General features: G+C 39.0%; 2 protein-coding genes across 3 annotated transcripts in view; one reads left to right on the top strand and one right to left on the bottom strand.

Annotated features, from left to right (window-relative positions):
* The window catches only part of STX18 (syntaxin 18), a 27,321-nt gene extending 14,708 nt beyond the window's left edge, over window positions 1-12,613 (top strand). Inside the window, exons 6-10 of the mRNA XM_014309938.2 lie at window positions 4,130-4,218; window positions 7,346-7,404; window positions 8,155-8,224; window positions 8,804-8,884; window positions 10,117-12,613. Of these exons, the coding sequence (XP_014165413.1) occupies window positions 4,130-4,218; window positions 7,346-7,404; window positions 8,155-8,224; window positions 8,804-8,884; window positions 10,117-10,212 (395 nt within the window). The 3' untranslated portion in view covers window positions 10,213-12,613. The remainder of the gene's footprint in view (window positions 1-4,129; window positions 4,219-7,345; window positions 7,405-8,154; window positions 8,225-8,803; window positions 8,885-10,116) is intronic.
* Window positions 10,583-17,651, bottom strand: part of NSG1 (neuronal vesicle trafficking associated 1) — a 22,762-nt gene continuing 15,693 nt past the window's right edge. The window contains exon 4 of one of the 2 annotated variants that reach the window (XM_005428054.3): window positions 10,583-13,216. In XM_005428054.3, the coding sequence (XP_005428111.1) occupies window positions 13,016-13,216 (201 nt within the window). In that variant the 3' untranslated portion in view covers window positions 10,583-13,015. The remainder of the gene's footprint in view (window positions 13,217-17,651) is intronic. The other variant, XM_031062840.1, reaches the window with a different exon arrangement.

Genomic DNA, 17,651 nt, shown 5'->3' with positions numbered 1-17,651 from the left:
TATTTTTATCAATATCTTCTGAAATTTTTCTGATTTTTCCATATTCCTTTCACTGAATGCAAGGAATTAGCAAGTAGGTCAATGACTCCCTCAGAACATTCTGTAGTTTTTAAGCACCAAGACCTTGAGTTGGAGACTCCTACAGTAGGAACTCCAAGGTGGAACATGCTCACACAGAGGAGGTTATTGGCTGGTCAGATCCAGTAGTTTTGGGGCTTTCTTCTTGACAGCATTGAGTTGCCCTGCTGGGAGAATTTCATCTCATCTTTCAGGGGGCAGGAGATAGGCAGAAGTCCAAAGCAGTATCTCTGACCTTGGGGTCATTTGAGATGGTGCAGATCTTGATGGGGTTTGTGAGCATTGATTCTCATTCCTGGTTGCCTGCTTGTCAGGCTGAGGGATAAAAGCCATTTCAATTCTCTTAGCCATTTCAGCCTGTCCTGGGATGTGGATGCTGGCAGAGCTTTGGAGCTAAATGCCTTTTGGAGTACTACCACTATGCAGATAATTTTAGATTTCATGCCTAAATAGAAATCTTGTTTCTGTGATTCTGAAATTGCTTTCCCTGGCTTGAGGTCTCCCACTCTTTGTCTAAAGCAGACCAAGGTACCCTGTGATTTACAGCAGGATTTTTTTTTCCTTCTAATTACATTCCATTGTGATAATACATTGTCAGGATAGAATAAATGCAGTGGTTGGCCATATTATTCTGAGAAATAGTTGTTGTTTCTTTAGTGATTTTATTAAAAGTAAAATTCCTCTGTTAGGTGATTCCAGGGCCATACAGAGCGTGGATTCATGTGAAGTGGGTGCTCCACTTCTGGATGTAGTCTCTAACATTGAATTACCTCACAATGTCTGAACAACTTCATTTTCTGATAATGGCTTTGCTTATCTTCCTAACCAGTTTGTACTTCTGCAGCCCTATCAGTGTGCCTTTTTTTCCCCTCTGACACTGAATTTATTGTGAGAAGTACAGGTTTTGATTATGTGCCATTTCTAGTGCTTACCTTTTTATAGTGTGTCATAAGTGATGCAGCACACAGGCACACAGATGAGTTTCACCTTAACCTGTTATCAGTGTTTTGCAGCTGTGAGCTGGTGCCACTGGAGAAGCAGCAGCACAGTAGCATCTTCATTGCCCTGTGCTCTTTCCTTGTTACCAAATGTCCCTGCATTCTCCCACCACATAGTGTCATTACAATTTTTAGCTCCAAAAATCTGTGCCACACCATGGAAAATACTGTTCCTTGGTTGCCTTGGACACAGCAAACCACTGCAGTAAATAGAAATGCAGCTATTTTATTGCACATTAATTTTGATTACTCCAGTTCTCACTTTCATGATTTTTTGCTTTAGTTTTTATGAGAAAGTAGGGGTCCTGCCACACAAGTGGTGCTGCTGCAGTACTTATGAGGGGTTGCTGACTAGACTTTGAGAAAACTATGGGACTTGTATATCAAAATAAATCTGTCTGGAACAGTATGCAAATGCACACAGCCTGTGATTCCTCACATAAGGGTAAGTGCTGGTTGCTGCTGCTTATAGGAATCAGCCTTGTGACTTTGCTGGTAGGTGGCTGTCAAAGTGTGAAAATAACATGAACAAGATGACTAGGAAACAAGAAGCTCAGTTTAGATTTTACAGCCTTTGATTTATACTTTTTTTTTCAAGTAACTTTTCAAACTTTTAGGAAGCCAGAGAAATGCTTGCATTTTGAAATCAGCTCTTTCATCTTCAGGATGTTGGTGGTTTAGAGAATGGTGATCATTTATTTTTATGAATTAGCCATCAGCACCATGCCTGGGTCCCTTGGGCTAAATCTCCTCTGTAAAGATACTTTTGAGAGCAGCTTGTGGTTCTGTCCTTAATTTGAACACTGTGATGAACAGCTGAATGTGCTACTTAATGTGCTGAAGCACAACTTGGGTTCTGTCTGGCTTTTTGGCAGAAACCAAAGCAAAATGTGATTACCTTTGTTTTGTGCCAAAGCACCTGTTTACATTAGAATTATAGTGGACATGCCTCATGGTAGGAAAATAGTCTCTCTGGAGAGCTTCTGTATACTGGCAGTATTTATTTGCATATTACAAATTTGACATTTAATTCATGGAAATAAATGTAAATAATGAGTAGCTTTTGAACTGGTCCACAAGCTTAGCAGCTGTCTCCTTTCAGCATGGAAAAAGGTTCAAAGGATTTGATCATTATTTTATATCTCTGTCACAAGTTAACTACTTCTCTTTCTGAAATAAAAATGTAGTTTAGCTTTTGCTGGCTGAATTGCAGAAAAGCATTAATGTCAGCTCCATGAAAGCTGCAGAAAGCCCAAAACATCCCACAGTGACAGGAGGAACCCTGGGGAGATACATGTGTCTTGCTTGCCTCTTACCATAAGTATATTTGCTTATTAGCCATCACATTGGATACAGGTGCTGTTTTTTAACAGTGATGGCAGGGCCTGAAACTAATTGGTTCCTCTGGGTCTTCTCTTTTTTTTTTTCTCCATAAACTAATTATCTTTTTTTGTTTGAATACGGTAAATAATTTATTGTAATTTTGATATAATGTAAATACATTGATTACCTAAACAAGTAAGTTTTGTGATTCTCTGAAATAGATTTGAAATACTGATAATACCCCGTGGAAAAAATACTTGGATGCTTTCTAAACAATCTTTAAAGAGATTCTTGGGTTTATGCTTTATTAGTATAAGAAAGAACTGATCTATTTTTTGGTTTGGGGTTGTTTTTAAAATAAATTTATTATATTCCTTATCTGCATCCCCCATTTGTAACATTGTCATTATTTATGCATCCTGGTTAGGTTGTTGGGAGGCCAAAAAAAGTTTATAAAGGACACATACACAATACTCTTTTACAATATTGATGTTTTCAAGAGTTGCATAAATACTATCATGGAGAATACAAAGGGAAAACTTCTCCTTGTATCTCTTTTCATGTATGTGTTTATAAATAAGACTGCTCCTTTCAGAGGCTTCCCAAGACAAGTCAGCCTCTGAATGATGATGCATTAGTGCTGCTTAAGCAATTAAAAAAAATTATGTCTAGGAAGTTAAAACAAATTGAAATACACATAAATGCTTAAAAGATTGACTGGAATAAATAGGGAGCCTGAAATGTATGAAAAACTAAAACCTAAATCTTTCTGTGTTTTAATTTGCAATCAAAGGAGGTTGAGGGTTGATCCATTGTGGAGTGGTACAGTTCTCTCTTGGGTTTTTAAGATTGTTACAGCCAGTGGGGAGAAGAGAGGCTTTCTCAAGGCTGCAGTCTTAAAAGGTTTTTAAACATTGATGCTAGAACAGCTTCAGAAACAGTAGATTCCTGTAGCACAGTTTCTTTTCTAACTTCTTCCTCTATAACCAGAAGTATATAATTAAGCCTAAAATTAAATCTTCCAGAAGGGAATATCCCAGAAATAGCCCTTCAAGATCTTTTATGCCAGACTTACACAACGATTTATGCAGATGAATAGCTTTAATCAAAGGGAAAATACTACTGGAATGAATGAAGCAGCTTTGATGTGTTATGGTTAATTTGTGGGGTTGGAGCTGATTCCTGTTATATGCTGGAAGACCCCTTGCACAGTGTGGTGTGGGATTTGCACTGGAATAGGAAGTTTAAAGAGCATGACAAAATCGAGTTCATCGGTGAGCTTTGCTCAAAACATCTTTGAGATTCTGTCTTTAGTTTCTGAAAGGAGGAGCTGCTGGTTCTGTCAAGTTCTTACTGGAAGATAATACTTTGCATATAGGCTGTCATTTTGAAAATTGTGTGGTTTTATCTGTTAAAAGACAACTGTACAGTATTTTGTGCCCTAAAAGCTCTTTTAGTGCATTATGTGTTGTTTTACATCCCTCTCAGTCAGTATGTTAATGGAGCTTTAGTTTACAAAATTAAACCTATATGAAGACCTTTGGCCCTGTTCAGAAATTAAAGGTTATTGATGTAATTTTGTGCTGTAAATACAGGGTGAATCTCAGTAACTGACAAAGGAGATACAACAATTTCATGATCAGTCTAACATGGATGAAAAATTATTTTTAGTTTACCATTCAGTGCCCTGTGCTATTCAGTGTCTCAAGTGTTTGGTGGTTCTTTTACAGAGAGGAATCTGCCTGATGCCCAAAGTAACCTTGGATTATGGGGGGATGGCAGAGGTGAAGATGAGCTGTCACCTGAAGAAATACAAATGGTATGTTTATCCTGTCTAGTTCTCCATTTTATTGTATTTTCTGTTGTATTCATGTGTGATAAAAAAAAGAAGTCCAGATTCACCTAAATTAACTTTTAACATTTTATGCAGAATAATGCTGTAAAAAGATACATTTTTTGCTTGTGACTTCCTGTTTCTTCTGGTAGCAGCTAGTATTTAAAAATGCTACAAAATATTTACATGGAGACATGAAATTAATAAAAGCTATCTTTCAACAATCAAAATTAAAATTGTTTTCTACCATTACAATCATAAATTGCTTTGTTTAGTCAGTAAACAATAGAAGTCAAGGCAACATCAGAAGAATCCTTATGAAACTTCTGAAAGAATAAATTTTTGCCCTTTGTTCTTGGGCAGTTTCTAGAACATAAATGTAGTTGTACTATTTAACTATTACTGTGAAGTTATTCTTCATTTTATTTATTTTTATTTTTTATTATCAAAATCAGAAATAGCTACAAGATGTCTGTCACAACAGAATGTCATTAATTTTAACACTTTTGCATTTCTCTGCTATTGGGATGTTTATAGATTGATCCAATTCTGCTTACATTTGAATAAGAAATTTCTGACATAGGTATGATTGCTGACAGACTCTCAGATTTTTTGATACTCCTAAAATTTATCATTTTGAGCATAGTTCAGATTTCTTAGAAAACCTCTCTACATTAACACACACTGCCTTGGGTTTATATAAAGAAAGAAAAACTGATTAAATCAGTAGTTGTGCAGCTATCAGAAGAGTGAGTTTTATAGGGCAAAGGGCTGCAGCAGTATGACTTTGTGAAGCTTCCTTGGCAGTGATTCGAGGTGTTCCCAGACACAGTACACATCATTCTTCCAGTCAGAGATGACTGAGTTGCACACAATTATGGTATGGCTTGTTAAAGAGAAAATGTTCTTCAAAGGCTGCTCTGTATGCTCTCATGTTGTTCTTGAGTGCCAGTCTAAAATCTAGAGGCTTACTCCTGTTTTTTGTTTTCTTTTAAAAGATAATTCTGCACATATTTTCATTCTCCCTTCTTTAGGCACAATGCCATTAGGCCCCTTGCTGTCAGCTTCCAGTGAAACAGGGAAATGAGAGTTGGGATGATGGCTCTGACAGGGCCTTCTGACTGAAAATTAATGCAGGTTGTGTTTTGTAGGCCTGGGATCATAGGAAAAGTCTCCTCTCTGAAAGGGTTTTTGAGCTTTGGAACACACTGCCCAGGGAAGTGGTGGAGTCACCATCCCTGGTGGTGTTTAAAAGACATGTAGACGTGGCACTTAGGGACATGGTGTAGTGGTGGCCTTGGGCTGTTATCTTGATCTGTAGATCTTTTCTATCCTAAACAATTCTATGAAAAGGATACCTTGCAATCTGTAAACTGCTGTGTTGGCTTTAAATTGGGATGGTTTGTGTCATATCATACTTAGCAAATCCTCAGTCATGGTTCCATGATCCTTCATGTAGATAAAATAATGAATTAAAGCCCTATCATTGCTAAAGCACCAATTCCTATCACTAGTTTACCTTCGGGAGAGAGCTTGATGTTGTTCAAAATATTTGCAGGCCTACTGCATGATTTACACAATAAATTTCAGTCTATAACTCTGAATACAGGTACATTCATGTTTTTTTACAGTTATTGTGAACAGATGTCTTGTGATTGCATTGAGTGGGAAAAATCTCTCTGCTGTTTGGAGTCGTGAAAATACCTACTTTTCTCACTTTATCTTTTTTTTGGTTGGTTGGTTTTGTCTTAAATTCAGGGACAGCACATCTAATGACTTCTCTTGTGGAATAACTAAAAGGAGTGGTGATTATTTCTTTTATGCCTTGGATTTTTTAGCCATATATTAAGCAGTTTGTCACTTTATGCCATACTTTGGGGTAACAGAATATTTCACTGTCATAAAAGAGGCTCCTTCAATAAGCCATAAATCACTGAGCTATACTGATTGCTAGAGCTTGGTTTTATGTTCCCATCATGTAAATCCCTTTGTGACGCACTGGTATATGATGTGTTCAGAGCTCAAACCCTTTGTTCAATTGTCTGTTTCAGCATATCTTAACAGCTGTCTGTGCAAGTGCTCCATCAGCCATGATTTCAAGTTGCAAAGATCATTTAGCAGTTTAAAAGGCAATCTGTGCCAGTGGAAGGTTTTAAATATCAGAGACTTTTTAAAGAATACTTTCTCAAGTGGATTTGTGCTATTTGTAAAGGATTAAAGTCATTCACTGTTTCTTTACTGAAAATTTGTCTTCTCAATTAGTTACCATCTGTTTTTTTAGGCAGTAAAATAGGGGATTTCTAATGTTGAATATTTGTACAGATATCCTTAGAGAAGCCAAAAAAACCAATTGCAGCATGGTGGCCCCACTTAGTCACTCAAGAACCAACTGGCAACCACAGCACTAAATCTTGTGGCTCTATTTCATTTCTCTGTGCCTTGGCTTTGCTGTGAGGTGGCTCCACCAGAACCAGACATACAGTAGTTATGAATGTAAAGCAGTGCAGTGATGAAGCACAGCATCTGCTGCTGTGAAGTAAATATAAAATAAATATATTTTAGGTGATCATATTTTCAAAAATGCTCTTCTCTGTAGGTGGTGTCACTACATACAGCAGTGACAATGACATTTGAATGTGTTGCAACACTGGTATTATTTCATTTGACAACACCATTGGATCCTTAGAGTGGAAATCAATGGAACTGTACAGCAACATACTGCAACAGTATGTTACTCTCTGTTCCCCTTCAATTTATGGAGCTGGGCACCTTCCCTGAGACTTCTACCCCACAGTGAAGGTGGCAGTGCCCAGTAACCTTCCTCTTAGACTCTGTGGAATCCTTTGACCCAGGAGAGAAGGCTGTTCTACCAATGAGGTAGGCAGTGAGCCTCTAGTACAAAAAGAGATCCGGATGTTTAAAGAAATCTGGATGTTCAAAGAAATAAATTTTTTTTCTTCATTCTTTTGATAGAAATTGCCCATGTCAGAAGACTAAACCTTTCTCTGTGAGGATACACTGTTACCCTTCTTCAAACACATACCTGTCATTTCAGACTCACTTCTGGGAAGTTAAACCTATAAATTTCATGTGTCATTTCCCCTTTTTCCAGTTTGAACAGGAGAACCAGAGACTTGTTGGTGAAATGAACAATCTCTTCGATGAAGTCAGGTACAGTTTTCTGTCACTTGACAGACAGTGGCCCGTGCTGGTCCCATGCCCCAGTCAGCCCCCATGTGCAGGGCATTGGCTGCAGGACACCTGCCTGCTCCTGGGACAAATCACCAATGCCCAGGAAAGGAACCATGTGCTGTCCCACAGCGTAAAGAATGGTAGCACTGGTTACATTTGGAAGGCATTCTTACATTCTCCCTTATCCACGTTTTAAGGTACTACATTTTCCATTTCTGTCCTGTTGTCTGCTGGATATCCAGATGGCAGCAGGGGAGGTGCTGCTGCTGACCCCATGCAGAGACAGGCAGTGGTGCCATCACTCTCCCCAGCTGTGCAGAACACCCAAACAGCTGCCTGAGCTACAAATTGACTTCTGGGTATCAGTCCTAGGCCAGGTGAACTGCACACACCAGAGTAGCATATGAAAAGGGTGTGTCAAAGTCAACTGCTTAAAGCCCAGCATGGATGGTATTACATGAAATGAAAGAAGGGAGACAGGTGAAATACCTGGCAGTGAAAGCTGCTCACTGAGCATTTCTGGGGTGCCTTTCCCAGGGCTTCACTGGGGGCTGGTTGTCTTCCAAGCAGGCACTGTCCAAGCCCTAGTCCCTGTTATTGCTGCCTCACAGACAACTCACAGAACAGTGGCCTCCTGAGCAGCCACTTACTGGGCTGGAGGGTCTGAATCTGCAGCAGCAAGACATGTTTGCACTAGTTTCTAATGGAGTGTTTCTGTTCTTTGCCAAGACAAATTGAAGGAAAAGTGGTGGAAATCTCCAGATTACAAGAGATATTCACTGAGAAAGTCTTGCAGCAGGTTAGTATAATTTAATACTACAGCAGCAAATACAACCTGAAGATTTTCTTGGGGGCATTTTGGTCTTGATTGCCAACTTGTGAATATAAAATTAATGAATCTTTAATACAAATGTAAAGGAAAATACGTTTTTCAAATTCAAAATCAAGATATTTACTGTTGTTACTTACTAAAACAAACCAGGAATGGAAATTGAGAGACGTGTTAGAAGGATCCCTCTGCCTCAGAACTGGTGTTCTGTTAAATGTGTTATGTAACATCATCCTTTCTGGAAATGTTGTCACCTTTTCCAAAAGAGCTGGAAAAATCAGGCAGGTTAGATTTGACTCTAGATAAATGGGAGACTTCCTACTGGTCTTGGTGGTTTCCATTCAGGTTCGTAAAATCATCGAAAAAGAAATTACAACTGTAATGTAATACTCTCTGCCTTTACATCAATGAAACAAAGATGTTAGTAATACCAGATTTTATTTTACTTTTGAGTTCTGTTTGTTCCCCAAGTCCTTGGAAGTGTTGTTTTTTGTTTTTTTTTTTGTAACATTCATTACTGTTTCTCAATTTTATTTATTTTTTAAACAGGAGACAGATATTGACAATATCCATCAATTAGTTGTGGGTGCAACAGAGAATATAAAAGAAGGCAATGAAGACATAAGAGAGGTAATATCTTGAAGTTGTGTTTTAGACTAATTTCTCTTAACTTTCAGTTTTTTCCAGGGACTGGTGCAGTGGGTGTGGGGTGTCAGGACAGGGGTTTGGGAAAACTGTTCAAGGTAGCTGAGCTTCTCAATAGTTCACACTTGCTAAGCATGATCTGAATAGCTACACAGGACTGCAGAAATCTACTTGGCCTCAGCAGTTTTTAAACATGAAGGGCACCTGGCTTGCATTTAAGCACCTGTGAAGTTTTTTTAAAACAAAGAAGTGGGGGCAGAAATTGCAGACTACCACTATAAGACAGTGTTGAAATGGTTGAAACAGAATGCTGTGTGTTAACAGAAGAGCCTCTGAACACCTCTTGCATGCTCCTAGTAAACAAACCTCTTCCACCTTTACTAAATAGAAGGAAAGGATGGTTTTTTTTGGGAACTGAGATTTCAATAAAAATGGAGTTCCTAAATTAGGCTACTGAGTAAATGGCTCACTTCTTTCTCCCTCCTGAGAGCACACAGAAAAGGTATCTCAAGGCTGAGTTGTCCACTGCTCTGCTCTTCTGAAAAGTGCACCAAACATGGCAAGAACTGAAGCTATATTTTATTTCACTTTTCACATTTTTAGGTAGAACTATGTTTCCTAAAACATCCTGAGAAACAGTTGTGAAAGGTGGTAAAATAAACTTTGTTACTCACATTAGTGTTTGTATCATATAAAAAAAATTCCTTATGTAAATCTAAAAAACGAGAGCAAAAAACAAGTCCCCTGCTGATCTCAGTTTTGGAAAGGAGTAGCCAAGAAAAATACTGGCTCTGAGACTGAAATAAGTGACTAAGTTACCTCCAGAGGTGTCAGGGATTTTGTTTTTGTTTGCCTGTTGTTTGGTTTTGTTGTTTTTTCATTTGTTTCAAGTCAGATCTTTATTAGAAACATGAAGGCCTGATTCCTTTTAATCAAGGAATTTCACTTCTGAAACTTAGAACTAACTTTGAAGCATGTACTTTGCAATATAGCTCCTGGAGTTTGATTTGTGCAATTTTAAGATTTTGAGTGTGACTTCAGTGTGATAAATCTAAAGAGGTACCAGCCAACCTGACTTGTATTCACCTGAAATTAACGTCAAATTTTGTTGTTTCTCTTGTGGGAGGGAAGGGTGATGCCACCAACAGGCATTCTGAGTTGCCACTGTTGAAATGGTATTTACTGGTAATGGTAACAGGGATAACTTTCTCTCACAGGCCATCAAAAACAATGCTGGATTTAGAGTATGGATCCTCTTCTTCCTTGTGATGTGTTCATTCTCCTTGCTTTTCCTGGACTGGTATGATAATTAATTAAACATATATTGGCTCCATGCTCTGTTTGTAAATCTTCTGACATTTTTTTTAGTGGAGCAGGGTATAACAGCATACCTAGGTATTTTATGCATTTTCTCATACCTCTATGATGAAAATGTTTTCCAGTAAATAAATTGTGCACATATCCATTAGTACATTCATTTTAAATCCCTGTATCAAACAAAACCACACTTATCCTCTGGAGAACACAAAAATCTTTGAAAGAGCTGTGAAGAAAGCTGCAAGCTGGAGCAGACCTAACAGAAGAAAGCAACAATACTGGTTTTGTCACAGCCACCCACCTGTGCTGTGGGAAGTCCAGCTCCCATCCCAGAGCAAGAGAAAACTGTTACTGTGCAGAAGCATCTACGCTGTCTCAGGCGTTTATTTCATCACACCACTTCAGTACACAGTGATCACTTTGCACATAAATGACCTTCACTTCTAATCCTTTGAAACTACTTGTCTCAGAAATCAGTTTGATCTAATGGTACTAATAATGATAAGGAGTCAAGGAAAGAGCTTTACTTGTAAGTGAAAAGAGAGAATACAACACAAACAGATTGTGCAGTGAAACAGATGTTCTGGGATGCTGGAATAAAGCCAAAGGCTAGACAATTAAACTCCTCAAAACCTGGGAGCAATTTGTTAACTAAAAAAGTCTTAAAACCAAGTGTAGATAAGACTCAATAAACTCCCTCCTGATTAATCAGATGGAAAACTGTTTTGACTTCAAGAAGCATAAACAATCTGTTTCTCCTAGATTGTAAGGCTTACTGATTTTTATTGTCTATTGTTATGAGGAGAAAAAGAAGTTGTTTCTCATCAGTATTTCCTTTTGCATTAAAGTTTTTATTGTCCTAAATTTAAGGGGAGGAGATGAATCGTGAATCATTTCTATTTAGAACAGTCTTGGGAAACAGACCTTTCCATCCTGTAAAATCTGAATGTCCTCTATAAGTATGCTGATGTGAAATGTGTGTGTTTTCCTATCTCTCTTCTGAAATGTATATGTCTATACGTTTTATGCAACAGGTAGCATCATTCTTATTCTTTACTATGCACAGAGTGAAAATGTCAAAAGTTACATGTGAATCAATTATATTCAATAAAGCAGATACCTGTTAGAAAATGCAAATATGGTATGTTTTAAAGATCTTCACATAAGCTTGATATTTTTAATTCCAAAGAAAAATATGGCACATAGTTTATTGCTTCTTAGGCATTCCACATACCATGATGACTTAATAAAAAGCCTTTCACAGCTGCACTGCGTAATGCACATTTCCTATCAAATTTAGAGCACTGAGTCATAATAGTTATTTTTACTGTATTGGGATGACAGGCTTCTGCTGGAAAAACAGAAGTAGATCTGACCACATTTGTTCTACTACAAATCTTGAGAAACAGCTTTTACTGATGTTTTCCCCTTAAAAAAAAGGAACTTTTGACATGTCCACTCTCCCTTGTCCCATTCAAGTTACATGAATAAAAAGGCAACTTGCTTGCCCAGATGCTTCACACACTTTTGTATGTTAAATTAATAAGATGTCTTTTTATAATGTATATTTAAGATTTATAATAAAAATGAAAACATGATTTCACACAAAGAATAGGTAAGTTTGTAATTACAATGGAACTTTAACGTGCATCCACAATACTATGTTCTTCTACATCTTTTCTCCTCCCAAGCCATACACAAACAGTTCTTCTACTCTTCACTCTCTTTCACATGGAGCTTTAACAGCCAGTTGTGGTATCTAAGACACTACTGTTTCACTTGTGATGCTCCATGTTTTAAAAAGTATCAAACTGCAAACCATACATAAACAGAAAGCTCTAACTAATAAAAAGGGAAAATGTGATGTAATACAGGAGAAAATTTAGACATATTACTCCTTCAGTTGTATCCAACAAATGACATAGTGGACTACATGTACTGTGAATAGACTTTCTGCCTCTTTAGTATGATCAAAAGATGTTATTTCTCATTAGAACATCCTGAACTGTATATTTTTTACACTATCCTCAACACCCACCACTAAAACTGCCTGTGTTTTTCCATAAGTCTATCTAGTTTGTGTTTCAGTGCACATCCTTACCAAGATGCTAAAGCCACAGTGGAAATGCAGTTAAATCCTGCTGACAGCAATAAGAAAACATTGAGCATGCCTTGTTGCAGAGAACTTCATTATCACTTACAAAAACAGGAAAGGAAATGTAAGGAAAAATGCGACCTGACAGTTTCTTTCTCCATACAAGTCATTACATTATGCCCCGATGTCAGTGCTGACTATCATTCTTGCTTGAGCCCAAACTAAACATTACTTACAGCTTTCAGCTAGACAAGAGATCACTCTAGTTATGGCTGGGGTGTTTCAGTTTGCAAAATGACAAAGAATTCAAAAACTTAATAAATTAAGTATCTGTTCAGACAACAGAACACATGATTTATCTAAGGTCCAAGCCCTGAAGATCCAGTGACAAAATCTATCAGTATCCAATAAACTGCAAGAACATATCTAACATTGGATTTTTTTTAACATTGAAAATGGTGTCAAAGCTCTACAGCAATGCTGATATGCACCTGGGGTTATGCCCATGAATGTTCTGCAGCAAGTTTTTGTTTTCACTTTTTTCTTTTTTTTTTTTTTTTTGCAAAGCAGTATCAGCAAACAGAAGCAGTTACACCATAAACATGAGTAACCTCTAAATTATCCATAATTATATTTAATGAAAAGTTCCTTGAAGTCCCTTAGTTACCTTCAAATGACATAGTTTTAATAATTAGCTTATCATACTAAGCTGATTTCTCAGCAGCTTCAGTCTCCTGTTCAGACAGTTTCTCTTCTGACAGTACTGTCATCCACGGGGACACGGAGCGCGTGATGGTTTGTTTGGCCAGGTTGTAGTGGTTTATGACCGTGTAAAATTTCCCTCGAGCGCTGGAGTCTTGTTCAGAGTAGTAGTTTTCCAACCCAGCTGGAATGCACTGATTATTCTGAAAAGAAAATCCATTGCTTAGGTTTCAGATACAGTCTCCCCCACACACATGAAGTAGATGAGGGTTTTTTTCTCCTTTTCCTTTTAGTCTAAGCCAAGAGTCACTCTCTGTGAGTCAAGATGCAATATACATCAATTAACTACAGTATTGTCCTACTGTGTTCAAAATGTTCTTCCCTGCAATCCTTAAATTACTCATGCATTTGCCAGGAAGACCAGTCTGGGTTTATATGCCAGAATAATTAACATACAAGAAATATACCTGCCTAAAATCATTTTGAAAAAGTATTCAGTCTCCAGTCCCAGCCACATTTTGCTGTTTATTCCTGCCCACCAAATTCCAACTGTTTGGTTTACAATTGCAGCTGTCTGTATCGTACTGTTAGATTAACTTCAGGCAATTTGGCCTGGTGTTTGCAGTCTGAGGGACAGAAATTAATACAGATATATTGGTGCCAATGTATGAACAGTTTTACAGCCCAGTAGCTCACACATTATAGGGAAAACTCTGTGGGTGGCCAAGCATATGTAGAAGTGTGTACACACATACAAAATACTTCACTCCTCATTGTCAGAAAGATGTAGTCAACAGCAGGCTTTTAAAAAGCTCTCTGGAGCTGTGAGACTACATTATTTCATTTCCCAGGACTGTAGGAGCACTAAATAGAACCTGCTAGATGCTCAGAGCTTTGGAAAGTGAAATAGATAATTTAGAGAGTAAAATAAAAGTCAAATCCACTTTGCTGTCATCTTAAAAGCCAAAGTGAATGTGCCTGTGCAGTGCGTTTGTCGCAGGGATCATCCAGGAACTCTTCCAGTCACGGTGCGGGAAGAGCTTGCAGAGCAGCTCCTTGCCCCAAAGAAAAAAGTTATTTAGGCATATACTGGGACCCCCAGGTTCTGCCCCAGAAGGTCTTGGGGTCTCTCTGCAGGTCCTCTTGCCACACTGGCCAGTCCAGGCGGTCTTTAGTAAAGTGCCTGACACTTTACTATGTTAGGGCAGTCACCTGAGCAATTGAGTTGACTCTTGTAAGCTAGAAGTAGCTGCAGCTTGAGGAAAAATTCATTTAATCATTTCTACTCTGGCTGTTTTGAAGGAAATGGGGTATTCAGTCCTCTTGCTTCTAGCACCAGAGGACTAAAATTTATAATGCTACAGCACAGCAGCTTTGAACTGCTACTGTTCTCCTACTCAGCAAACAAAACTTTATATTGGGAATTTCTCAGCAGAAAAACACATACAAAAATTCCATGGGTTTCAGGACCAGATTCTACCTTAAAAGTGTCCACATTTACTTCTGAGTTGACTTTTGTCCATGTCCAAAAAAAAAAAAAAAGGCATAAATAAGCACAAGTAACAACTCTTTCAAATGGTTTTAAATCATAAAGCAAAAGATGGGTGAAGACCCAGCAGACAGTATTGGCTTAATATAAATTTTGCCTCCTAAAAAGCAAAAAAAAATCATCAAAAGGTATGAAAGAAGAAAGGAATACTTGTCAAAACAAGAGGCCCACAGGTAGTCTTAGAACCTGTCTGCCCCTGACAAATTCCATCTCGTGGCACGTGTGATGGCTCAGAGATGCTTGGCTGTCACAGGACTGGCAGGCCCCCACAGGCAGCACCTCACTGGCTCAAACAGAAGCCTCAGAGCCTGTCAGACTCACAGGAGTGCCCAGAGTTTCCACAGCCACCCTGGTTCCCTCTATCTGTAATTTTCTGTCAAGGCAGCAGCTGGGACAAGTCTCCCTCCCAGTTTTGTTGAAGTAGCACCACAAAGCAGATGGGATTTAACCCTGGCTAAACAGCACCTGTGGCAGCTCAGCACTGCAAGTCAAAGAGGCTTTCCTGTGCTCATAGTCAGTGTGTGTGCCAGCTGCAAGACTGGGACCTAGATTTATAAAAACATAATCCAGGAATACGGAATAGAGCTATTTGAGATGTATATTCATATACATCAACCATGTCATCTTCTGGAAGTATTATCCATGTTTTATCTGGGATAACTGACACTACTTCTGATGTGATAAAATGACTAAGAAGCACATAGACACAGACATATGTGTAGTGATTATTTCACTTAGTCATGGGATATAATCACAATTCTAAATATTTAAAGTGGGGAAAGGAACACAATCCATTGAACTAATGAAATCTGCCAAGGAAATTCAAGCAAATATAATTATTAGAGCTGAAGACAAGCCAAGATTAATGACAGTCTGAAAAAAAGCTACAGAATCCTCTGTTGATTTCAGAAGCAATTTGCTTTGTAGGAGGCAGAAATGACTCAGTGATGCTTTTTGGTTTCTTTTTTTGGGGGGGCAGGGGGGATTTGTAGTTACAAACATGCAAGACATCTGACAGAAGTGCCTTAAGAAACAGACATCAGTTTCCCTCTTGACTGCATTTTTGCTCCTGGGATTTCATGCTTCTAGAAGAGATGGGAAAACAACCTCTCCTTTCACTCATTGCCCCTTGTGTACTGCCTAAGGACAGCCCCTTGGATTAGTTCCCAGTCAAACCAAGCCATGCAGCACTCAGTGACTGAGTGATGGGAAGATGGGAACTGCTGCTGATTCTTACCCTGCCACTTTCAGCTATGTAGAACATTGATTTCCATCCTTTTTATTTGTTGCCATGGTTTCCAGGTGAGAGAGGAAGGAAGGCCATGAGGAGAAACTGGGATGCTCCAGAGTAACTTGCTAGTCTTTTCTTTTTTTTTCACAACCCTTCTATTTTGGACATTACTTACAGGTTATGGCCTTTGATGCCAGAGAAAACCCTGGTTGCCAGTATGTATCTGGCTGAATTAAGATGATTCTTTTTGTTCCTTTGACATGAAGACCCAGTGGAATTCACTTAGTATCTTCTATCGCATTAACTTTGCTGGGTCAATAATTCCCAGTCTAACAGATGATAGTGTGGTCCTCAATGCACTGAAGTGACTTTGTTGTACTGCCCACAAGTCTGTGAGAATGCAGGTGCTTTGGCAACAAAAGCTAAAGGGTAACAGACACGGTACAGAACATACTGAAACCCTGGGGAAATTCTTCAGGATGTTAGTGCACTCAGGTTTTTGTGGTGAGTCTCACCAGGAGGTTCTGGTGAGTGCTCCAGAGAAGCAATCTGCACAGCAGCAGTACTGAGGCTGTCTCAGAAAGCTTAAGCACAGAAATAAGACTGCTGTACAAAGGAAAATGAGCACCTTTTTAAGCACACCTTCATGCCCTGGAGGCGTAGTACAGCAGAAAGCTTTGGAACTGCTCCATGTATGAGAGCATCAAAGCAGAGAAGAGAGGCTGACTCAGAGCTGTGGTTAGCTCAGCCTTTATGCAGAGATTCCTGCAGCACCAGGCTTCCTGAGGCAGGCACACCTTTGCCCTTAACCAGGGAATCACATCAACATCTAAAGCCTGGGAACATCCAGGCCAGGTAATGCTGTTGAGTCCACCTGAAACATGAAGCCAGTCCACAGAGACACTGGTCACAAGGTGACAGACCTCATGTGTCCTAGGAATCTGTGCCAAGCTGTGCCATCACATATCATGGACTCTCCCAAAAAAAGAAGACACAAATAAATACAAAGTCATCTTAAGAGTGGTAGTTTTCAGGCCTTGTGTCATTTGCCAACATCCTTATCCTGTAGAACTCTTTCTTAAAAGAGGCACATGACACAAAGATGCTCTGTCTCCTGGCATTATACCCTCAAACAGCTGGAAACAAAACACCAGCTCCAAGAAAATCACCATGAGAGTAACCATGATGCAGCTCTGTGCATGTGCTGCACCTTATGAACAGAGCATGAGCTGTGGGACATTCTGCCTAACTTCTGTCCCAAACACAGGACCCAAAAGAGGGAAACACAGCCAGACTCTGGTCACTGGGCAGCTGAAATATAACTCAGAAAGTGTTCTTTCCTTAAATATTTGTAACACTGGCAAGAAAAGCCACAAGAAGCCAGAAAGCTGCAACTCAAGGGAGAGGACAGCTTGGTGTGAAAGGAGGCAGAAGCAGGAGGCTGTTGCTAGACTCACACAGGAACATGTAACTGGCTGTTCCTGTCAAGTCAGGATGACATCAAGACAGGCTTGAAATGAACATAACAGTCCATATTCCAAACTGTTCAATGCCAAGAGAAAGCTTAGGGGGAAAAAAAGGCCTACTGTCCCCTGACATGAACACAGAGGGGTTTCAGTGCCTGTCTGAGGCAACACAAAAAGCCAAAGCAGAACCAAAAGCTGGATCTCCTGAGTTGCAGCCAAGTATTTTAACCACAGTATCTTCTGCCCTTGAACAAAGGGGAAGCAGTAACCAACTGAACGCTTGAACCTAAATTAATCCAGAAGGGTATCACTGATAATAATTTTGAACTAGATTCTTGCAAGATATTTATGTGCTTGAAGTGACAGATAAAATCCTGAACAGGATTGTTGAG

The sequence above is a fragment of the Geospiza fortis genome, unplaced genomic scaffold (genome assembly GCF_000277835.1).
Source record: "Geospiza fortis unplaced genomic scaffold, GeoFor_1.0 scaffold666, whole genome shotgun sequence".
Lineage (NCBI taxonomy): Eukaryota > Metazoa > Chordata > Aves > Passeriformes > Thraupidae > Geospiza > Geospiza fortis.
This window is presented reverse-complemented; position numbering and strand designations above follow the sequence as displayed.